Here is a 24,925-nt window from a genome sequence, read left to right as displayed (position 1 = left end):
GTTATCTCCCTGTGGGAACAAGCACTGATGCAGTCCAGGTGATACCAAATATGAAACACCGTCACACTGGATTTAAATATTCCATACACAAAGCACATCATACTTGTGCTGCTGGGTTTTTTTTGGAGCTTGATTTAAAATAATGAATTAATAATACATTATAAATCATGAATAAGTAAACACATCCACTCTTCCTTTCATTAGGCATGTACTCTACAAACTACACTCTTAGAAAGCCATATATCTGTGGTTGACCTGTTTAGGTAGAAGCTTTGTGTTTCTTGTTAATTTTCAGCATTACAAGGAGGACTACGCCCAACAACAGACTTTGCCCAAACAGATTTGGGCAAAGTGGGTGAATCTAGAGCGACTCCATGGGGGGATAAGAAGCTTCTCTTTGTTGCAGCCCCACTTTTTGATTTAGGCTGCATTCGATTCTTACATTAAAATCCCTCCTCGTGCAGCTTTAAGCAGTCTGCCCCATAGTAAATGTAAAGAGTGTTGTTGTTGTTGTTGCAGCATACATAGCTACAGGATACTAACAGTTGTCAAAGTGTTGTGCTGATACACCTTGGAGAATAGTCTGAAGTTAGCATTGGCAGAAGATGAGTGAATTTTCTGTCGTCTGAGGCGTACATGCACATGAAGAAAAAAAAAAGAAAAAAACAACAAACAGTTGTAATGGTAGGTGTTGGCTGGCAACGGCGATTGCGATAATGCAAATGAGATGAAAGCTGTGTTTGGGGTTTCTCACTTGAAAAGACACTTGAGAGTGAAAATCAACTGAGAAGGAAACAAGAAGTGATTTTGACGGGTTGTAGTGGGAAAACAAAAGTTCAGGTGACCATCAGGGAGAAACATTGTTCTCTGTCAAAGTGACAATGATGTTTAAGAGATACTGTGTCATGTTTCTTATGCATAGTCTGATTTTAAGCACGATGAAAAAGTCTACTAGTATTCAGGTTAAATGTGGCGTTTTTTTAAATGCCAGTGGGTGGGTGTGAGGGTTTGCTCTATGTTATGGCTTACATAACATAGAGGGAGGTAAATTAATTTCTATATCTAGTGATGAATGAACTAAAGCTAGAGCCTTGGGTCCCTCTTAAACAGGTGATATGCATTAAAATATATTTCATTTTATGTACGTTTTTTATGTAGTGGCGTCTACTGATTGAGCATGTTATTAAGAAGTATTAAGTATATAAACTTTAATAGAAGAGTCAGATACTTTTAGTATTTGTAAAAACTGTATTTTGTATATATTCATCACGGTTGGTTTCAGACAATGTATCATTAGCAGTTGTCTGAATAGGAGAAATGAGGCTAATGTGTTTAAATGAAACATAATTTAAACATCTATTTATATAACTCATTCAAATTTGGTTTAATTTAAGCACTTCTACCTCTTCAGATTTACCTCATTGAGATGTATTGTACTGGATACAACTAAATTCAAGCACTGACAGCGCTGTGAAGCGTCACAGAGACTTAACACCCAGCACGAAATCCCTCTGAGTTCATCACCGCAGTAAAATGTTAAAGTTAATCCAAATATAGAAGAAGAAGAAAAAAAATGGATTAATCATCATTAAAGAAAATGCAAATAGATGAACTCAGGAAAGCTTAAACTCTGTGAAGATGCAGTGGGGAGTTGCCACCTTTAATTTGCACCTGAAGAGCTTCTCGTGGTTCTTGGAACACCTTACACGTCAAATGCATTTGCAGGTTCTTGGAAATTATATGCCTGAGAGGTGAGGTTAGCTTTCATTCCATTACAGTCATTTAAAAAGCTCAAGTTTAGTCCTTGAATTACAAACTGAGATGATGGTAGATAGAATTTGACACTTGCTCTATATTAAGTTAACTCATATAACCATTACAGGAACATTCAGCCACATAGTGTGCCGTTCTTATTATAGTAAAAGAGGGCCAACAAATGCAGCGGCGAACTGTGGAGACTTTCCTTATGTTGACCTTTACGACAGAGTAATTCCTACTGGATTCTTTCCATGGTGATATACTGACACAATGAAGCCGAGGAAACCCAGAAGGTAATTTAAAGGGCTGTGTGTATGGTGAGAAGCAGACTATAATTGCTCCAAGCTGTTAAAAACCTTAGAAAAACAGATTCTAATGACACAATGTCCAATCATGCTAGTAAAACAGATATTGTGTAGTATCACACCACGTTTGTTCTCTATGTATTAATCCAGCTCTGTGTTAATATAATAGTAGGATTGGGAGTGCATAAAATAAAACGAAAGAATAAAATAACTTCTCCTATATTATTAACCTTTTTATTCATAAATACTGTCAAGTTATCTTCATACACCAGCAGATTGCATTAAAGTATTATGTGTTAGTACCTCTGCCTGTTGATATTTTAATAAAAGACACAGCTCACTCTCGTTACACAGTCAAGGAAATCATCTTTTAATGGTGAGACATTAAAACTTTAACCCCTTTAAGTGCGATAATATAATACTTAGGGGTTTCATAGAATCTAATTGAGATAGATTAAAGTACATGATAATCGTAAAGATGTTTGTTTGTACAAGTTAAAATCATTCAAACAGTAAATGCAAGTATATTGCAGACAGAGACACATTAATTGTCTTTAAACTAAATAATAGAATGACAATAAACATCAAATAAGTCCCTCATTAACAAAATGTTTACGTGAATCAAGATGATGAACAATATCATCACCAGAATCAAAGAAAGAGTGTAAATGAGGAATCCCAGATGTTTTCAATTGATGTATTCAATAGTTCGGATATGACTAGCTCACTTTTTATTGTTTTACCTGTGATGCAATATTACCTTTTAACAAAACGTTGTATTTGTTTTACCTCACACTAGTGCTGGTGTCAGCTTGTGTGCTAGATTTAAGTGTCTACAATTGAAGAAATGCTGCACTTTCAAAGGCTTTTATCTATAACAATCATGGAGGATAACCACCGCTTCACCCAGCTTTATCTGGTGCTGGAAGCATCAAATAAGCTCAAACTGGTAAAATAGATATCTGCACACTTAAATCTATGCAGAGAACACTTTATTTTTAGCTTTTGGTTTAAAGGACCTTCATCAGAGCGTACAGGGTTCAGCTGGAATGGCAGGTGTAGAATTAAACAAATCACATCCCAGCCACTGTGTGCAGCACACCTGTGCACACCCTGGTGGTTGAGGCTCCGCCTCCTGTTAACTACGGCTTTAAAGTGCTGAATGTAGGACTGAGAGACACACTTACACAACACAAAACAGGGCGGCGGAGCAAAATGAATACAGACAAAAAACATATACAATCACGGAGCACCATAAATGGGCATAGTACATTTTTTTTCTTATTCGGGGATCTTTGAATAACGATGGATCAAGCCTGATCCCTCTCATGATATGATTATTATAGGGTGCTCCGTGATTGTATGTTTTTTGTCTGTATACACTGTACTCCACCCCCCCCCACCCCCCTCTTTTTAAATATAAATAAAGTTTTCTCTGTATTTAAGTGGATACCTATTCCACCAGTTTGAGCTATAACAATCATAACCATATTTCATGGCGAGTGAATTAGTGTGAAATTGTGTAGCTTAAGTAAAATGCTGCAGGCATGCGTCTGTGTAAAAATGTATGGACCGGAAAAATACTAAACCGAAAGGTCAATGTTAAGGTGTCGTCATCTTGAGAAGTTCACCGTCTTTGTTCTCAGGAGCTACCGGTTCATTTTAACCATCTAATCAGGGACTGATTGATATCTGGAACGCCAGGTGGACAAATACAATTCACTAGTTGGAAAACTGTAACAAACCTTTAATGACTGACCAGAATTTTCCTCTCAGGGACACATGTTTGGAAAGTGCTCCTTTAACTTCACATGAATCCATAGTATTTGTGTTTGTCATAATTCAGCTCCACCATAGCGAAATCCGCATTCTCCTCAAGACAGGATTTATTTACCTCGAAATAAAGGAATCTTGGACAAATTGTTTGCATTTTAGAAATGATGTTTTTGTGGCAACAATCAGAGAAAATGCACCTAAAGCCCTCTGCCGAAGGACACTTTGTAACATATAAGCATCGACTGTCACATCCCCCACCAGTGGGACAGAAGGCAACATGGCGGCATGAATGTTGGTCATGCAGGAGAGGGGGAGGCAGCGGAGACCAAAGTGCTCAGGGCTATTTGAACTGTGATTCACGTAATCTTTCAGAGTTTTAACTTAATGTTTCCTTATTTAATATTAATCTTACATAGTAGGGTTTACTTATATGGAGATTATTAATCAGCCAACAGTTGTTCAGTTCAGTATGTTACATAATATTTAATCTGTTTACATTAATGTAGCCATGCCAGGCCTCTGCAGTGCTTCATAAAGGAACAAATCAATAATTGCTGGCTTATCAACCTGTAGTATGGAACGGTGAAATAAACAACTATTCATTCTCTGCTGCTGTTTTCTGCTTCCCTTTATGGACAGTCTCACTTTTTTTCATTTTTTACCCATCCCCCTCACTTTCTCCTTTATCTTCATCTCTGTTTCACTCCCTCTCTTTCTTGCTGTCTCAGTGTAATGTGATCCAGGACCGATGCTGGCAGCCCCAACTGTGGCACTGCAATCTCTGCTCTGCTCTGGTTGCTAAGCAGCCTGTCTGAGACAGGGCTCGGTGATGCACCTCCCTCTCAGTCTGCTTCCCAAAAAAAAATAAAAAAATAAAAATAAGACAGGGGAGAGTGGCAGAGCTGGCCATCAGGCTATCAGCCAAAATTCAGATGATCCCTCCAAATGTCTCTGTTTTCAGAATGGGCTGCTTCACATCTGCAGTGCAGCAGAGCATGTTGTGAGCCTCGGGGGCTTCAGGACGGTACGGATCTTTTAAAGAAAAAGAGAAAAAAAACCACACACACAAGGGCTAACTCACAGGACAGTGTGGTAGATCTCCGCTGTGATGCCTCCCCACCTTCTGACGCGTTTGTAATGGAAAATGCTGTGTGCAGATTTTGTGTGATCGCGCCTAGAATGAAACCTACCATGTGTGGCTAGAACAGTGGGCGGCTGGCAGGCTGCCCAGGTGTGGGCTATCGGTAGAGGAGTCAGGCTACTAGGAAGAAGCTGTGTGTTCTGCTGCCGTGGAGCCTCTATGAGTCATCTGGTCACTCCATGTGGTTGTGGAGGACGATCACTTTGCTCAACGCACAATGGAAATATATTAAGACCTCTGTGATGCTATCATTTGGCACTTGTAGGCGTCACACATGTAATGTTATTACATGCATACAGTTTGCCCACATTTGGCTTCAGATGTCACTGTGATGGAAATGCAGCTCTGTGAAGGGAGTTTGGCATTTACACCATTGTGTTTTAAGGAGGACATCTGACGTTTTTTACACTCAGCCAATAGCTGCTATTTACACATGAGACCTGTTTGGACTAACGGCCTCATCTGTGTCTGTGTGTCTGCAGAAGTACAGGTACCAGGATGAGGAGACGCCCCCCTTGGAGCACAGTCCAGCACATCTGGCTCCAGGGAAAAGTGCCGAGATGCTTCATATGAGTGACAAGAATCTTGCTGCCATGGAGGCCATACATGGCTACACACCACACACACATATCTCTCCTGTTAAGGTAGGACTCAAACACAGACAGACACACACACACACACACACACACACACACACACATACACAATCATATACATTGGATCAATACGTAACGCTATTACAACAGCACAATACACTCGGCTGTCAGCATTTAGGAATGGGACTGTTACTGTGTTAGAATAAACACACTTCAACAATTAAATCTACCACAGTACTGTATCTACAATGTGATCGTATATTCAAATAAATTGTGTCATTTGTCACGTGAGCCACTCTGCAGTTGGGCTGTCAAAATTGGCTGAAAATGACATTTGAATATTATAGATATAAAAAACACTTAGGACTATTCAAATATCAATTTTTTAGCTTTTTGTCAATGACAACGTGTCCTAACTGGCTCCGAGAGACGCAGCACTGTGCAGAACGCTGCTTTTAATGTTTATTAATGTTTCAAATTAAAGCAAAATGACACAAAAAATGATATGCCAAATTACTTACAATGCATTACCAGTTTGCCATTATAAAGGCTAGGTCTGAGAGCCAGACAGATTTATAGTCATGGTAATGGGGTTTCCCTTTTTCTAATTTGCTTCGTTTAGAGACATAACATTCACTCAGCTTGTTACATTTATATTAAGAATTTCAGTTATCGCAAACGCAAATGTTGTGTTGTCCGTTTTTTAAATTCTAATTCTGCAACATACTTAAAATACATACTGTAAATACCTTGATGAGAATATAATGTATTTATGAGGAAACCCGGCCTCTTGGCACCTTTAAGTGCCAATCTACACCGTGCATATTGGGCAATTTGATATCAGAGCTTAACAGCATGAAAATCTAAGACAAGTGGACACAAGATGCATTTAGTGATCGGATGACCTGAACCACTTCAGGATGTGGTCAAAGATCAATTTAAAAAACAGACTGAATAGAACGTGTAACAGCAGAATGATTGCGATTTACACATTTAAAACAAATCTCAATAACCTGACTGGCACGTGTGGTTGAAGGAATCTTCCATTTACTGAAAGAAGACTTTGACACAGGAAAAGGCACACTCACATTATGAAACCAAAAGAGTCATCTAGAACTTTTTAAGATACAATCAAAGCAGCTCCCTGTACAGCCACTGACCTACTTATCTCACAGAATATATTTAAGACACGTGTCTTACAAATGCAGAGACACAAACCTCTGTGAGAGCTCCGTGACAAAGGAGGAGACACTGCAGACAACATAAGATCTACTGGTCAGTCAAAAGATACCGCTGACATCAGGAGGAATATGAGCGGAGTCATGTTGCCTGGAGTGCATTAACGAATACATACTGTAGCTACAAATGCAAGCAGGTGTAGGCTGTAATGCACACTTAATAACGATCCATCCCATACGCCCACACATGTTATTTAACAGCCTCGCTGGCTGTTAAGACTTAAGAGCTCCAATATATTTATTTGCTCTGAGGGGGAAAGTGTTTCTCAATTTCCATCATGGGAGTTCACTGAAATCCCCGAGGAGCTGATATGTCCATTAAAATGCTCTCTTTTAATGAGCGGAGAGGAGAGGCTGAGTTATTGTGCTTCACCACTGCTATTCAAAACGTACAGAGGCTGTTCAGCATGAGCTGTGGAGGTAATGGGGATGTTTTTTATTCTGAGATATAGTGCTCAGTTTAGGAACACCGTCAAATCAAAAATGAGTGGCATCGGAGAGTCAGTTCCAGTCATCATACGGGACACTAGAGACTATTGTATGACACAGTTCAAACAGGATTATTAAATGAACATGAAATCAGCATATCACACAAGTAACGCAGGTTAATGAAATCCTGGAGTACAGCAGAACATGTGAGGAAACAAAACCAGATTTTGGGGGGTAACAGTTTTTTTTACACAGACATCATGATAAATTACTAGAAAAACTGTGTGAAACCCTGAAATTGTTTGCTTCTTGCTATCCCTTTCTGACCTTTCTTGCTGGTTAGATTAAGTCCCTTTGTCTCGCTGGAGTTTGTCATCCAGCACATGCCAAGGGATCAGTAATTATTCACAGTGGATGGGTGCACTGCTCTATCACGATGATGGGGAGGGCGACTTTCTCCTTTCCCTAAAATCAACCTTAATGAAGTCTAAATAAAGTCTATCTAAGAGAAAATGTGATGTGTGCCCTGCAGTGTTTCTGATCCATTACATGACTCATTCATTCATTCCATAGAGGCTTGTGATATCAGTAAGTCAGTAAGGGAACATACAGGAAATAGGATTTCATGCCAAACTGTAATTACATTGTGAATAACAAGGTTATGTGTAATAGGTCTCCAGATAAAGTTTAATAAAACATAATCCTGGTGATATGATATGTTTGTTATCAAGAAAAGACGAACACTAATAATGAATGTATTGTATAACCAGAACCACAAATACTGCCAAAGCAGCCGAAGTCTTCCTCTGTGCCATAGACCTCCATTCTAACATCAGTGAGCTACACCATTGCACTGACATGTCCCTTTATGATCATGAATATGGGTACTGTAGTTTAATTTGAGTCACTGGCACATAAACTGCCCTGCTGCCATAAAAACTCAATGTGTATCAATCTGCAACTGAAAATAGTCCCCAAAAATTGCTTTATTTACTTGCATTATATTGTTTGAGTAACGTTTAGTAATAACTACAATGCTCAGCTGTTTTCGGACATTTCCAAGACTTTTTTTGATAAATTAAAATATGTATTTGTGTCCTGTTTAAAAAAAAAAAAAAAAAAAATGTAAATTTAAATATTGAATATCAACATAGTCAGTTGAAGCCATTGTATTGTGTGGGCTGAGAATGTGCATCATGTAACACGCACTGTCCTGCACCTGATGTAGGAGTCTGTTTCAACAATATCCGCATTGTATGGCAAAAAAGCTTTCTTCATATTATCCCTCCAGATATAACCACTAGAGGTAAATACTACTTATGTGTAACAGTCCCATTCGTCCTTACAGACACAGAGATTTTTTTCCCATTTGTCCACAGATAATACTGAATCAAAACTTTAGAGCGAGACACAAAACTGTTTCGCAAAACACACAAAATATGTGAAGTGGTGGGGGAAAGTAACTGAAATAGATATCGTAGCACTAATTGTTATTACACTGCAGGAAAACTCCATCTTGAGGATATTTGTCCTATCACATGAAAAGGCAGAATGTTGATGTTGTTCACAACATTTTGGGAACCAGGATTTGCCCTCTTTCTATTTCTGGAACGCTGCCATTATTTATGAAGTCTTGTGTTTCTCTTCGGGGAGAAGTGAATGCACTGTGAAGTAGAAAGGTCTGGGCTCACTTCAAAGTGAATTGTTTGCATCATTTTATGTCCATGGTCTGCATCATTGAATAAGTATTTAAACAAATATTTAGTTGTATAAAAGTAACTCAATCCCAGGATGGTTGTGGACAAACACTTTTTTCTTTTATTTTTACCTAAAGAGTCTCCAGAGGGACATGAAAGTATTAGCATTAATCAGGGTTACCATTCTTTTCTACAGATCATTTTCACTGATTAACTAGCTGGTGTGACAGACGGGGGTAGCGCTATATACTAATATGTTCCTCTCTGATTTTAAAAAGGTGCAGTAAATGGCTAAAACGTATCTATTAAATCATCTCTTACATGCTTAGCAATCATGGCAAATTGATCATAGCATAAATTAAACACACCTGCAGATGTAGGCAAAACAAGTTAGCAAGGACGTCAACTTTAGCAAAACTGTACCAAACATGCTAACCAAAACCTCTCTCTGATTTGTCCCGTGTTTTCAATGAGTGGAACATTGGTCCACTGTTTGAGGTTTTCCAGGATGCGTTGCAACTCTGATTCATGTGTGATCAATTATAATTGCGTAATTGTAATAAATCATTAAATCTGAGGATAATATGATGAAGATAATGAGGGCTGTTTTTTTTGCTGTTCGTTGCTTATGAAGATGATTGTGATTATGAGAATGATGATGATGTGATAATGATGACGATAGTGTCTGGTTTATCTGCACTTCCTGACACAGTGGCATGATTTCCAGAGGATACCCTGGCCTGAATCAATCTCATTTCCCCATGTTTCACATTCACGTCCCTCATTAGTTGTATGATTCTCCTGCACCCCTCTCCCTGCTTGTGTCTGGCTGAGGGAAGTTGACTTGTAAGCGCAACGTTTGCCTGTTTGAACAATTTCACCTGCAAGGAAAGTCGTCATGGGAGTAGTGTGATTAAATAAATTAGTGCTAGTTAAATACGCTTTGCTACTATAAACCTACTGCTGATGTGCCATCACGCGAGGCACTAAAGTCCAAAATGTCTCCAGTGAAGCTATTAATAGAAGAACATGTCTATATTAGGAAAGAGATGTGCACATATATTATCTGTAAATATCAGGATCAGCATGAATCCACCTCCCAGGTAGCGCTACTTGGATCAGCAAATACAGCTGTCCCAACATTCATACTTTAATGACGTGCTTTGCTGCAATATAAAACTTTTCCAGTGGGAGGAAAAGTGTCTCCTGACATCCTGAAAATGCCGCTCTTTGTGAAATTCATAGGTATAGAGTGCATTGTTTAGAGTAGCAGCTGCAGAGTTATGAATGACTGGTTGGGGGAAAGAGGTGCTATATCATCAAGTATATGTTCTGTGGTGTTTTTTTCTGTTCTATTATTGCTCATCATTTAATTTGTGGTTTACTATTTAATAATCAGTGCATAATGTAAATCGGATTAATAAATAGGCAAGTGCCTCGTTTGTATAATTGTTGTGTGAAAATGCAGGTAAACACAGCCAGTGTTTGTGTTTTCATACACTGTGTACTATGACACACTGTATGTGGCATGTACAGTTGTGGTCAAAAGTTTACATACACTTGTAAAGAACATAATGTCATGGCTCTCTTGAGTTTCCAGTTATTTCTACAACTCTGATTTTTCTCTGATAGAGTGATTGGAACAGATACTTCTTTGTCACAAAAAACAGTCATGAAATTTGGTTCTTTCATGACTTTATTATGGGTTAACAGAAAAAGTGATCAAATCTGCTGGGTCAAAAATATACATACAGCAGTGCTAATATTTGGTCACATGTCCCTTGGCCATTTTCACTTCAATTAGGCGCTTTTGGTAGCCATCCACAAGCTTCTGGCAAGCTTCTCGTTGAATCTTTGACCACTCCTCTTGACAGAATTGGTGCAGTTCAGTTAAATTTGATGGCTTTCTGACATGGACTTGTTTCTTCAGCATTGTCCACATGTTCTCAATGGGATTTAAGTCAGGACTTTGGGAAGGCCATTCTAAAACCCTAATTCTAGCCTGATTTAGCCATTCCATTACCACTTTTGATGTGTGTTTGGGGTCATTGTCCTGTTGGAACACCCAACTGCGCCCAAGACCCAACCTTCGGGCTGATGACTTTAGGTTATCCTGAAGAATTTGAAGGTAATCCTCCTTCTTCATTATCCCATTTACTCTCTGTAAAGCACCAGTTCCATTGGCAGCAAAACAGCCCCACAGCATAATACTACCACCACCGTGCTTGACGGTAGGCATGGTGTTCTTGGGGTTAAAGGCCTCACCTTTTCTCCTCCAAACATATTGCTGGGCATTGTGGCCAAACAGCTTGATTTTTGTTTCGTCTGACCACAGAACTTTCCTCCAGAAGGTCTTATCTTTGTCCATGTGATCAGCAGCAAACTTCAGTCGAGCCTTAAGGTGCCGCTTTTGGAGCAAGGGCTTCCTTCTTGCACGGCAGCCTCTCAGTCCATGGATATGCAAAACACGCTTGACTGTGGACACTGACACCTGTGTTCCAGCAGCTTCTAATTCTTGGCAGATCTGCTTTTTGGTGGTTCTCGGTTGACTCTTCACCCTCCTGACCAATTTTCTCTCAGCAGCAGGTGATAGCTTGCGTTTTCTTCCTGATCGTGGCAGTGACAAAACAGTGCCATGCACTTTATACTTACAAACAATTGTTTGCACTGTTGCTCTTGGGACCTGCAGCTGCTTTGAAATGGCTCCAAGTGACTTTCCTGACTTGTTCAAGTCAATGATTCGCTTTTTCAGATCCATGCTGAGCTCCTTTGACTTTCCCATTGTAGCGTTTGTGGGAGTTTGTATCCAATGAGCCCTATTTAAATGGCCTCAGAGAAGTCACCGGCTGTAGTCACTCATAATCACTCACAAGAAGTTAAGAGGCCATGCTATGAAGCTCATTTCATTGACACAACTTTCTAAGTCACCAAAATTGCTAATTCATGTTGCTGTATGTATATTTTTGACCCAGCAGATTTTGTCACTTTTTCTGTTAACCCATAATAAAGTCATGAAAGAACCAAACTTCATGAATGTTTTTTGTGACAAAGAAGTATCTGTTCCAATCACTCTATCAGAGAAAAATCAGAGTTGTAGAAATAACTGGAAACTCAAGAGAGCCATGACATTATGTTCTTTACAAGTGTATGTAAACTTTTGACCACAACTGTATATCATATTCAAAGCATCTAGTAGAAGCTCATAATAGATTTTATTAATAATATACTTCATGGTAACTTGGTTCTGTTGGACCTCTGCTGTGAACCCAGATGTCAACATGTGTGAGGGTGTCATATGAACGTTATCAGTAAATGAAGGGAAAAAAAACAAGGCGGTACCCGCTGTTCTTCCCCTGTTCCCATCCGCATGCTCTGCACAATTACCCTCTCCCTTCTGTTGTTTTGCAGCCTGTGTTGATGTCTACGGGACACACTCCAATGTACACCTCCGCCGTTTCCACACTGGTAAGAGCACAGCGACCCGAGCCTCTCCGTCACCTCGAAAGCTAACAGCATCATCGGTCATCATCATCATCATCATCATCATCAGTATGATTTGTCTGATCCTCATTTCCTGTCTTTGGTGTCACTCAGAGCTCTGCTGTCTTGATTGCAGACAGGCAGCTGCCTTGTTCAGTGCCACTGTATCTGTGCTGCCAGAGTATGAGGTCATCGGTTTTCCGATGACATCAGTGTGATCATACTCATTGTCATTCGATTTGTTCCGCTTGTACTCGATGACTATTTTTGGGCCTGAATCACACAAACTGCGACTGAAAAGTGTGTTAAATGTTACTTCCGTCACATCATATTATTGATTTCCTGTGTTATATTCACAATTCTACTCCTACGTGAACACATCCAGCCTATGCATTATGGATCCTATTTTGTCGACATATTTCTCTAGAATCTCAGGCTTGATTCTGCACAAAGGCAAAACCTATCCTGAAACATGGAAATCAATGGAAAAGTAGCCACGATGCAAGCGAGACATGAGTAAAAGACGAAACCAATCCTTAATGCGCATCACTGTTAAAGCTTCAGTGGTGTGTCGGAGGTGTCGTGTAGCGTGAGGGTCAGATAGACGGATAGATGTGATATGTTTGCAGGACAGACTGAAGCCTGTAGGTGTCAGTGTTAGACTGTGCAGAGTCACTCCCATAACCTTGAAAAGACGGCTGTGCTGCGTTCTCAATAAAACAGTTTTATGATCAGACAGGTTGCATTAGCCTCGTGCGCCATGAATTGCTCCAAAGACTTTGTCTGTCTTGCAAGGCAGAAATATATTATACAATGGCAGGGGAAGTCACACTAAAGTGCCATTAGAAACAACAAGGAGATGATCATTTATAATATAATTTATACTTACTTATAACACCAGTCGAATGCAAAACTTGATTGCTAAAGTTGGTTAGATGTGTACTTAAATAGAGCAATTTTCAAAGTAAAAGAGGGGATCTTTAGAAGGAGTGGATTCTAAAAATCTGGCATTCAGTCTCCGTTGAACAAGTATTTACTTTTTCACATATTCTTTGTCTGCTTGCCCTGAGCTTAAACACACCCCGTCAAAAAGTGCCTGCTTATAGTTAAACTGTTTAACACATTCTGCACACCCTTAAACATAAAGTCATCAGTAAGAACACGTCTGCATTCATTCCCTCACACATACAGTCGTACTCATTCTGCATGCGCTCCAGTGGTGAAGTACGTTGCAGTACCGCCTATATGTGTGCATGTCTTTGCAGGTGGTGTCGTGTCCATGTGCTTGTCATTGATGTGTGGGTGGTGTCGTCAGTCTGTCTCTTTATTGCTTTAATGGCGTGGGGTTTGCCAGTACCACTCCAGGCCCCATTGATTTATGGGTAGGATTGTCTTTGGACGCACTGCAATGGTTTGGCAAAGTAAGAGGAGGTCTTTGGGTTATGTACATGATTTAGCGAAGAGGTGCTTTAGCTTCAAATTACATTCTTTTTTTCTTTTTTTTTCTTAAACTTAGGGCATAATGTAATTAGAAATGATTTTTTTTCCACACACACTGCACAGAACTTTTGGTATCGATCTGTGCTCATATTAATGGATCTTCCTACCTCTTATATGACTCTATAGGTCTGCTGTACCATGTCCCACTTTTATTACGGGGCTACATAAATTGTTGTGATGGATGTTTTTCTTGCTGCTGTGATTACATTGAAAGTTCATGTTCTACCTCACAGCAAACAAAGGATCCAAATAAAGGCTTTCATATACCACACTGGACACAATATTTAGCATTAAAAGACTTCTATACAACGAGGCAAATCCATTATTTGCTCTCTTATCCGAAAATATTATAATATTATAAGGCTAAGCTAATGAGCGTTCCTGCAGTATCTCCCTGCCTTTGGAGTGAATCCCACTGGTATCTGGTTATTGAACTAAGCTTGGCTGAATTCAGCATTAAAGAAACCTTTATACTTCACATATAGATATAAAAGTAGTGATCCCTGTGTGTGTGTGTGTGTGTGTGTGTGTGTGTGTGTGTGTGTGTGTGTGTGTGTGTGTGTGTGAGAGAGACTCTAAAGAGGCAGGAAAAATACCACAATTACCCGAAATCCCATCTATGGCTGAAGAATTCCATTCATTCTCTATATTTTGGATGAGGCTCACTCACACTAACTACCCTGAAGGCAGCGCTGTAGCTGCTCTCCGCCTCTTTTCATAACATTCTACCTTTGTCTTTATTCACTGACAGAGGTCTGTCTCAAAAGTAGTCTTAAAGGGCCAGTGTGGAGCATTTTGGGGGGGGTTATATTAGCAGAAAAGTAATATAATTTAACATTTAAAAGAAAGAAAATCAAATAAACATCAAGCAAACACAACACAATCGTATAACAATAAGGAAAATAATCTGAGAGATGTGATGGGGTAAAGTCAGCGAGCAGGTCAGAAATATACTGGGGAGCTGAACCATGCAGCGCCCTTAAAACCAATCGAAGGACATTGAAATGAATTGTCTGTTGAATGAGAAGCCAATGAGGTGATTTAAGTATTGTAGTAATGTGATGGTGCTTTCTTGTACCGGTAAGAACTCCGGCGGCTGAATTCTGTACGAGTTGAAGTCTTCCTATTGAGCGTTTTGATAATCCATTTAAAAAGGTCATTACAGTAATCTCATCTCTTAAAAAATGAAAGCATGAACCAGTTTCTCAGAATCAGTTTGTGATATAAATCTTTTTACTTTTGATATATTTCTAGTGGTGGAAGAAAGATGATATATTTGATATGTGATTTTCTGAATTAAGGTTGGCGTCCAAGATGACAGCTCACTGGCTTTTAAATTATGGGATGAAAGGCATGATGTTATTTTCTACCACTGCTTCTCGGGACCAACAGAAAGAATTTTAGTTTTGTTTATGTTTCGCTATTAGAAGTTCAATAATCTGTGTCTGTAATGAGTTTCATCAGGTTTTCAATTGGTCTCAGGACATCAGTAGAAAGCGAGATATAGAGCTGTGTGTCATCTGCGTATGAATGATAGGATATGGCTTAAGGCCCCCGTAGTTGTCCGACACGCTTGTGAAACTGCGGTAACGTGACCCGCAGAGTGCAAAACCGTGGAACCGCCGTCTGACTTGCGTTCTAAACCACGTTACAGCAGTCTTGCAAAGGGAGGAGTGAGCAGAGGAGTATTCAGTTGGTTGCAATCTGCAACTACGCCGGCAGATGCCAGCAAATCCTGCACACTGTCCGTCTAAGAAAGCATTTGCCATTTATCCTTCATTCGACAGGCCGGGAGTGAGAACCAGCAGGTATAAAGTGCTTACTGAAGACACCCACTGCCCAGTTTATGTTACACTCCGTCTCCTCTCTAAAAAAGGATCACTTTCTCTCCTCTAAAACCACAGAATGTTCCCATACACAATATACTTTCCACACAAAATAGTCAACCCCTCTAAGACAATTGTTTTCAGTGCAAGGATTCAATTACTGTTTTCTGTAGTGTTTGCCCAAGAGCTCCCCATCACACCCTCCCCTTTCTGCTCTGTACTTGTCTGGTTGGTATCTGGTTTCTATCTTCATTTTCTCCGTCCTCCTTACTTTTCTTTAATAAATGTTTAAATATGTCCCTGCAGCTTCGGTGTAATTACAGTGCAGCAGCAGCAGCAGCTCAGGTCCTTTGGGGAGGAGAGGGGAGGGAGGAAGAGGAGGAAGAAAATATGCATGCAAAAGGAGGAGGAGAGAGCCGTTCACACTGAATGGCAGAGTAAGACAGATAGAGGGGTCCTTGCAATTGGAAGGGTGCGAAAATTAGATAGGTGGACGGAGGGATTTTATTTAACAAAATGAGAGCGTCAGCTGACAGCTTGTCCTTCAGCGTGTCCTTACATAAGTCTGTTCAGTGTGCATGCCTTTGTGTGTGTGTGTGTGTGTGTGTGTGTGTGTGTGTGTGTGTGTGTGTGTGTGTGTGTGTGTGTGTGTGTGTGTGTGTGTGTGTATATTGCACGCCTGTCGATCCATCTGTCTTTTAAAAAGAGAGAGCTCGAGCGAGCTGTGAGAAATAATATATGTGGATTTAAATGGGAATTCTACTCTTTTTGTGCAGGTTACATCCACCATTTAGTAATTCATTTGAGGACTGAAAAATTCAGCAAGCGTTCGTGTAATTTCCCTTTCAAACGTATTGTCCCATTGTTTACCCTCCTTGAAGTGTTTAGCTGTCCATGGTGCTGAAATCATTGGCAGCAGAAGTAGGGATGCACAGATTCATTTTTTTTGTTCCTGATACCGATAAAGACGTCTGGGCTCTGGGTATCAGCCAAAAAACAATCCAATACCAGTGTTTAATCAATAAGCTATACATCAGGCTTGACCTAAACATTGCTTTCTTTGTAAAACAACATGTAACAAACAAATACCCAGATATACATTTACTAAATTGCTATTTATTATAAAATAATCAACTGTACATCACCAACTTGGTAAAAACAATCCTCAAAATAAACATGAATTACAATTCAACTAAAACCTTTTGAATTTGTCAAAAGTTAAACCAAAATTACAATTCCAGTATATAATCTATACAGTACATAAGCATAGAAGTGAATGTTTTGACCCCATTATCACTGATTTCTGATCGAGCTATTTGAATCAAGCTGAAGGGCTATAAGGCTCGACGACTGTAATAACCGTCCTTATCAAGGTCTTAGATGGATTTTGCCTCCAAACATGGGATTTTGATGAGAAGAACATTTTTTTTTTTCAAATCAAAGCAGAATTGGAGTAATATGCATCTTCAGAAGTTTATTTGTTTTAGACAAATTGCTCGAAAATATCTGCAAGATTTCTGATCCTTACTAAAACCGAAAACACAGGACACAAAGTAAAGTAATAATGTCAAACTACATTTTTCGGCCCTCGCTGCCACCGCTGTGTTTGCGTTTCACTATTCTGACTGACTGACTGCAGACATTGGGGCTCGCAGGCCTCCAGCCCCCCCTGTCAGTTCCAAGTGCTCCCTAGGAAGAGTCGGGCCAGTTTGAGCTGCTAGTCCTTCGAAGTTCAGCCAACGTATATATATATATATATATATCCTCCCCCTCTCACATCACCAGCGTGGACATTATACAGAGAGACAGCTAAGTAATTGCCATCAAACTTTCCTGCTCGCTCCTCTTTCCCTGAGCAGTGGGGATGGGAGGGGTACAGTACAGTAGCAGCAGAAAAATATGAACTGCATTCTCTCCGAGCACAGACCAGTAGCAGGGAGGCACCGCTATCGCAGTCCACTGCCACGGATGACGATCACTGGAGGGATCCGTTTTTTGAAATGCTCTTTTTTTTTTTTTAACTCTGGACAGAGGATTTCTGAAGACAGGACGATTGTGTCTCAGATAATAACGAGCCATATCAACGAGGAGTATTTTTTTATAGCCGGAGCCTTGGATTGGAGGATGTTATTGGGCTTCCTCAAGCGAAGTCTCCCGCACCGACTCGGCAAGACAAGGACGCTAACAGGGCTGTGCTTTCTCTGTGATTTTGGATTTCAAACTGTATGAAGGTGTATCCCGTGTCTTAAGCGTGCCATCTTTGGTATTGTGTTGTATTTAGATTGAATGGAAAGCAAAGCTGAAACGGCACATGTTGAGTTAAAATAGACGTCTTTTCATTCAGGCGATCTGGACGCTCAGTGGTTTTGTGATCAACCGTCATGGCAGGGCCTGGACCCGATGGCTCGCTTTGCGACAATGCTTTTTTTGGTATTGTTGAAAGCAGACACTTCTAGAGCGCACTCAAACTCCTCTAGCCACACACTTGTGTGGGTGAGTGTGTCACTTTGGGAGGTGAGCAGGGTTCGCTCCCAGTTTATCTACCACGATTCACACTTCGGCACCGAAGCAGAATGTTCATGTCTGTGTGGTACGCCAAAAAGATGGGCAGCCGGTTCCTCAACAATGTACGAAAAGCCAAGAGACATCGACATTATGAGATGGTAGGCATGTTTTCAAACATGTTCCCTCTATGACTGTACCTCATATCTAGGAAAGCTTATTGAAAATGCCAATTTTGCCTAGTAGCTCAGAGGAGGTGGCGCTTGAAGAGTATGTTTGATTATGTTATTATTATTATTATTATGGTACCAAGGCTTTGTTTTGTTTATCTGCACAGATAGAATAGTCAAGGCTATGGCTGCACTTAAGGCCCATGATGGATATTTTAATCACAGTGAGCCTCAGTAATCAAATCTGGTAATCCTCCTCTAACGGTGTGAAGGTGCAGTTTCTTTCATTCAACCAACTGGGAGCTCAAGGTCTCTACCAACTCCACAACCCTGTAACCTGCACACATACAACTATGCTACAAGCTTTTAATGCACTTCATAGATATACTTGGGATTTAATAAGAAGCCAATAAGTGAGCAATGTGCATGTGATATCCAAATGAATCTCATGGCACCAGCCATCTAACCTGACTCACATGTTACTTAACACTTCACATAAGTCTGGTCCTCTTATTTCTATTAGTTGATCAGCCTTGCAGCCCTAAGGTGAGGGTCTATCTGGAGTTATCTGTCTGTACCTATTTCTCTCTTAAACAGATGAGCAGCACTCTGGATACACATTAAAAAAAAAGTGCAATACCCATAATGCTTGCCTGCTTAACTGTTGCTATAAAATAAAAACATTGTCTTTATTAAACACATGCCAATACATATAGTTTGACATTGCGTATGTTCCCATAGAGGTCATTATCTTGCCGATTGCCCGGATGACTTTTATATTTTAAAGGCTTTGCAGCTTCTGCAAGGTGTGCAGGACACGCACCGTCTAAGCCTCTCTAATGCACCCTTAGGTTGGTATCCAGTGCCAGCTCACACGTGACATCATCCCCTCTGATCATAGTGAAGCATTCTTCGCACGCTTCATCTCAACAGGAAAGGCAAAGACAGCAGCTGATGTTTTAAATATCCTTAGGCTTAACTAAACCTGGTGAACGTTATTATCTGCGTTATTTTACCTCATTTGACTACGAATGTCAATCAGACTGAGAGCGACTAGAGGTGTGAGCGCACAAAATGGGTCATGAGCCTCAGACAAACAGTAGTATAGAGAATGACTAGATCACCTGAAAATCTCATGAATCTAAATAGAAAAAGGAATGAACTTAAACACACTTCACTCTTTTGCTGCTCTGTTTCTTGCCCCTGCTAAAATATTGATATATGTATATTCTTTTATTCAACAAATGTTGAAATCACACGTAGCACAAAACGCACCAAAAAATCTGGAGATAAGTGCAAGAAGAAAAATCCAAATAAATCAGTTGTATTCGTCTTTGAATTTGCATATTCTGGCACTTAGCGTGCTGCGTATAAATCCATCAAGAGGAAAAGGTCTGAGAGTGGATGGATGGTGGTGCTGCCTGTACAGACATGGCAGAGGATGGGTTAGCTGAATAGGTGGTGCTAAAATATAGGTGGGAAAGAGCAGCCAAACACTGTAAATCCTAACGACCGCAACGTCGAACAACTCGACAGAGCCGAGCGAGGGAGAGAGGGCTCTGTCAAAAATCCCTGCAGGGAAACTGCCTGCACTGGGCTTAGATTTCTGCTGGCTATACTCATTATTTTTGTCTCTAGATAAGGATGAATTTGACGTAATGTTCGGCAGCACGGCCCGTTGGACACAGCTACACGGTGAAGTTCCGCACATGGCACCGTTATAATCGAAAACAGTTAAAGCAGAGCTCTGGCTGAGGGAGAGTTTTATGTCTTTTGCTCATGTGGATGAGCATTTTGTCCTTATAATGGCAGCTATATTTAGTATCATTTAACTTGATTCATTACAAGAAACAGGGATAGGATGGAAGGAGAACATTATAACCTTCGTGAAGGCAGGATTAGTGCAGGACTATTGCATTAGTTTCATCTAGGTGTACCTAATAAACTGGCAATCCTGTAATAATCTATGCAAAAACAGCATTTCCTCTTCGAGTTGACAACTTAAATCTCTTAGAGAGAGCAAAAAAATAACTTCCCATTGCATCACATAACCCATTACCCACACTGGGTAAGAATGTGAAATAGGTTTTCCTAAAAGCTGAGAAACTGTGATCAGTTTCGTTGTGTCGTTGTTTGTGTGTGTGCCAGAGCTGTCGGGTCTGTGAAGGTCAGCGGGCTGATTTTATGCTGCTGTTTGCTGCTCGGTAAGCACTTCAGAGCCTCTCTCCCATGCTAATCAGGACAAGTGACAGAAATATAAACACAGGAGTTTAGATAGGGAGTCACACCGTGTTCTCCAAAGACTACTGTACATAACAGTGTATTACCTGGATGATGATGAGAGTGAATCCATGAAAAGGAATGAGAATAAATCATAAAGCGATTAAGAGGAGAGGAATAAGAACAGTGCGCAGAGGTTAACTCTTCACTGTAGATGAGCTGACAGAGAAGCAGGTAAACCCAAACCACATCAGTGCCAAAAAAGAATCATGTCCTCTCATTGACTTGCTGTCTTGAAACGTTTGTTTTGAAGCGACTGGTGGGCGTGAGGCAGACGACCATGTCCACAGTATTCACTACGTAGCCTAACATGCCGTCATCCAACCAAGATAAACCAACGATTTTGGGAAAAACCACGGGGTCGAGCATTAATTATTGGTCCATCATCGGCGGATAATAATACATTTCCCCCCCGAGCAGTGCCCTCTATCTTTTAGAGTGACAACCACAGTGGGATGAGAAAGGTGTTATCACAGCTAGGCACTATAACGGCCATCAGTCTTGACTGTGACTGTAGGTTTCATCCAGGAGCTGCCTCATCTTCCAGTTTCTGCCATTATTTCTTAATAACGCGTCTTCTTCTCTCTCTCTCTTTCTCTCTCTGCCTCCAGGGAAATACTCCTCCAGTGGTGGTGAACACTGACACACTCGATGGCTCCCCATATGTAAGGATTATGTTTAATCTCCCATTTATTGTATTGTTATAGGCTCATTTTAACCGCCTTCATATTCAGTCCTTGTTATCAGTAGTTCCACTCCTTTCCCAGCATCCAGGTAGCTCTGTGTGCATCGTTTTAATCTGAATAATAAAAGTAATTAATTGTACCTCTTTTTTAATTAAAATGAAGTTTCTCTGTTTGATATACGTCAGACTGAACAGAAGCATCACTTAATTAGATTCAACGTTCTTTAATGATGCCTTTTCTGAAATGAAAGCAGTGAGATGAACATATTGTCATGAATTGTGAGGGATTAGAGAACGAGGCTTCTCAAAGAAAAGCCTGTGCTCCCACTACAGACCAGTATTGTTGCACCACTACAGCACTAAGAAAAGATGTTTTCTAGGTCAGACACCAAAACAGTGAAATCTGAAGTTCTTTAAATTCCCTCTTCCTCTGGGACTTCCTTAATTCTGGAGGTAAAGCTGATGTGTAGCGGAGTTGTTCAGCCAGAAGGCGAATTAGACTAAAAGAAGAGCGGTGCTATTTTCAACCAGGTACCGCATTGGTGGAGGAGCAGAACAATGCTGGATCAAATTTAGTGGACAGAACTTCTGTTTGAGAGAAGCTATAATTAGAGTTTGGTGCTGATGATGCTGCGTTCAGGAGCAGAGGGGAAATCCCCCATCAGTTGATGAAGCAGCATATGATGATCAGGCCCAGAGGGCAAATGCTGAATCAACATTAGCTCTTTATGATTTAAACTGTGAGTTTTGCTTATAAATCATTTGTTCAAACAGTTAAGCTTGTATAATTGTTTAAACACTATTACCTAACATCCTTTTCTGACAGGTGAATGGGACAGAAGGAGAAATTGAATATGAAGAGATCACACTGGAGAGAGTGAGTCTGAGAAAATACCTTTTAAACTTGATTTTAGACATATGTATAGACAATGTAAAAAAGGTAGCTTCAACTGACTGTCTCCAATCTCTACAGCCACAGTCAAATGCCCCTGATGTGAATAACAATGTGTTTTTGTTTTGCCACTGCAGGGTAACTCCGGTCTTGGCTTCAGCATAGCAGGAGGAACAGACAACCCTCATGTGGGCGACGACCCCAGCATCTTCATCACCAAAATCATACCTGGAGGAGCCGCGGCTCAGGATGGACGGCTGAGGTAAGAACCCACTCAAAGCTGGACTTCGTGCATTCATGTTCCCACATTCCACAAACATAAAATCCAACAATCAAAAAAAGCCCAGGGGCCCACCAGGGCCGACTCGGGTTTCCGATGAAAGAGATGCTGCTCTACTGCCCCCATTTACCCGGCCCTGTCTTTTGAATTCACTGATTCAGACAGCCAGTCACTTTTCTAGCGGCAAACACACTTAGAGAAACAGCCAAAGTGGAACCCCACCTCTTCGTTTTAAGTCTAAAAAGTATTGGACCACAGTACTACAGCCTATTGACTGTCCAGCTCGCTCAGCATCAACGTTACATCAGAGAAGACCTGCCTGTTTTATTCAACATCTAAATGCCTTCACCAAACTAATATCCTCTACTACTTTTATAGCTCTATCAACAATTTCTCTTACTTTTACGGTTTGTATTTGGGCTAAGAATCGTAAAATATTTTTTGTGAGGTTCAACGGAGTACATTCATACGCAACATTTATGTTAAAAGATATCCTGTTTTAAAAGGACATGACATGGGATGGTAAGGAAATGGCAATAAACAGCAACTGCAATAAATAAGTAATGTGCAGAGGCATCCTGCTCGTCCTTCTCTTTACAGTTGACCTATAAACGTCCATCTGGAATGACTGCAGAGTGTTGAGCAGGCCTGGAGAGAACGCTTACATTTGCCTGAACGCAATGTTATTTTTTTTCCTGGCCTTTACGGTCTGCTATTAACAACATATGCCAACTATCTTGAGGGAAATACATAAATTCTAACTACTCCTAGTATCTCAAAGATGGAATTCCTTGACAACCCTACGAAACCTGCAATTTGTGGGTGTATAATTCATGTTGCTTTCCGATAGTTTGAAGACTCAATTTGATGATTCATACACAAAAAAACATTATTTCCATCTTCCACATGAAGTGACTCAGTGGCTGCTGGGATTTATTTGAATAACCTTTGAAAGAACTCTGTGAGGTTAATGGAAGTGTGGTTTGATAGTGCGGGTTTGGATAATTTGATGCAGTATGTACATAAATTGTTCTTTATGGCTTAATAAAGGTTGTATGTAAATCCCTATGGGCATAGACAAACAGGGCACCTTAAAGGGATGCTCTCTGGTGGAGTTGCACTAGAATTGCCAGCATAAAAAAAAAACGTGTTAGTGCATGACATTTACATATATATAATATTGTCTCACAAACAATATGCAGCTCAGACTTTGTCAGTGTAGAATCCTTAAGTGAGGCTTAAGAGTAGTTAAATGAATGTATTTGACATAGTGTGCTCAATAGGAAAAGTTGAGGAAATATGTGAAGAGTCATCATTTTTATCAGGGAAGTCATGTCATGATGGAGTCTAGACACAGGGGACGGTGGAGGTGAAGGGTGTAGAACAACGGGCTTAAAATCTGGGTGGATGTGTTGCTGAGCAGGACTTTTGATGAGCTCGGTGGTGAACGGGGTGGAGAAGGGCACTGAAATGACAGCCGAGAGCAGCAGAGATAGGAACGGTTTTAAAGTTTGACAGCAACGAGAGGATTGGATTGGTAAGAAAGCGGGAGGAGGGTGTGAGTGAGTGAGTGAGTGAGTGAGTGAGTGAGTGAGTGAGTGAGTGAGAGAGAGAATGTAAATAAATAGAGCAAGCATGAAGATAGTCTCCCTGATTGAACTTTCGCTAAGCTTCATTTGTTAAACCTCTTGCAGCCCTCAAGAGTTATTTCAGTCTTACAAAATTTTACACCCTATAATTTTCATGGCCGTAAAAATCAATTTTCAACACATGAATGGAACTGTGATAAGTAGAGTTTTTTACGCCCTTGGAGGAAGGAGTGTGTGCGTCTGAAAATAGCTATTTCATCAAAATCTTCTTGCTTGAAAATCAGCTTCTCTTCTGCACGGAGGGCTGTCACTTACTCTTCATGTTTATCAACTCATCATTTTCAGGAACAGCTAACGCAAAGAGAGCTAAACCGCGGCTAACCTTTGTGCTACGTCATGCCGAAGGGTTTCTACCTTGGATACTGAGAATTGGGGGGGGGGGGGGCAGCTGTCCGTGATGAAACTGGATCCCTAACACAGCCAATAGCTGTAGATGAGATATAGTTGACTGTTCCTGACCTCATCAAAACAAAAACTAATTCTGTATTGTGTCTCTCCCTCTCTCTCTTAGTGTGAATGACTGCATCCTATTTGTGAATGATGTCGACGTGAGGGAAGTGACACACAGCCAAGCTGTGGAGGCCCTTAAGGAGGCAGGTGCTATCGTCCGCCTCTACGTTCTCCGCAGAAAACCAGCAGCAGAGAAAGTCACTGAAATCAAACTCATCAAAGGGCCTAAAGGTAATGTGGAAGTGTGGACCGGTGTACAGCATCAACGCCT

The 24,925-nt window shown here is 40.5% G+C and overlaps 1 protein-coding gene across 4 annotated transcripts in view; it reads left to right on the top strand.

Annotated features, from left to right (window-relative positions):
* Window positions 1–24,925, top strand: part of LOC137876312 (disks large homolog 4) — a 61,988-nt gene that overhangs the window by 24,545 nt on the left and 12,518 nt on the right. For all 4 annotated transcript variants that reach the window (XM_068715779.1, XM_068715778.1, XM_068715777.1 and 1 more), the window contains exons 2-7: window positions 5,463–5,624; window positions 12,349–12,405; window positions 21,310–21,363; window positions 22,210–22,260; window positions 22,413–22,537; window positions 24,716–24,885. In XM_068715779.1, the coding sequence (XP_068571880.1) occupies window positions 5,463–5,624; window positions 12,349–12,405; window positions 21,310–21,363; window positions 22,210–22,260; window positions 22,413–22,537; window positions 24,716–24,885 (619 nt within the window). The remainder of the gene's footprint in view (window positions 1–5,462; window positions 5,625–12,348; window positions 12,406–21,309; window positions 21,364–22,209; window positions 22,261–22,412; window positions 22,538–24,715; window positions 24,886–24,925) is intronic.

Source organism: Cebidichthys violaceus, unplaced genomic scaffold, assembly GCF_023349555.1.
Source record: "Cebidichthys violaceus isolate CVI_PGR_0920_01 unplaced genomic scaffold, fCebVio1.0.p SCAF_20, whole genome shotgun sequence".
NCBI lineage: Eukaryota > Metazoa > Chordata > Actinopteri > Perciformes > Stichaeidae > Cebidichthys > Cebidichthys violaceus.
Note: the sequence above shows the minus strand (reverse complement) of the source record. Positions and strands in the feature narration are given on the sequence as shown.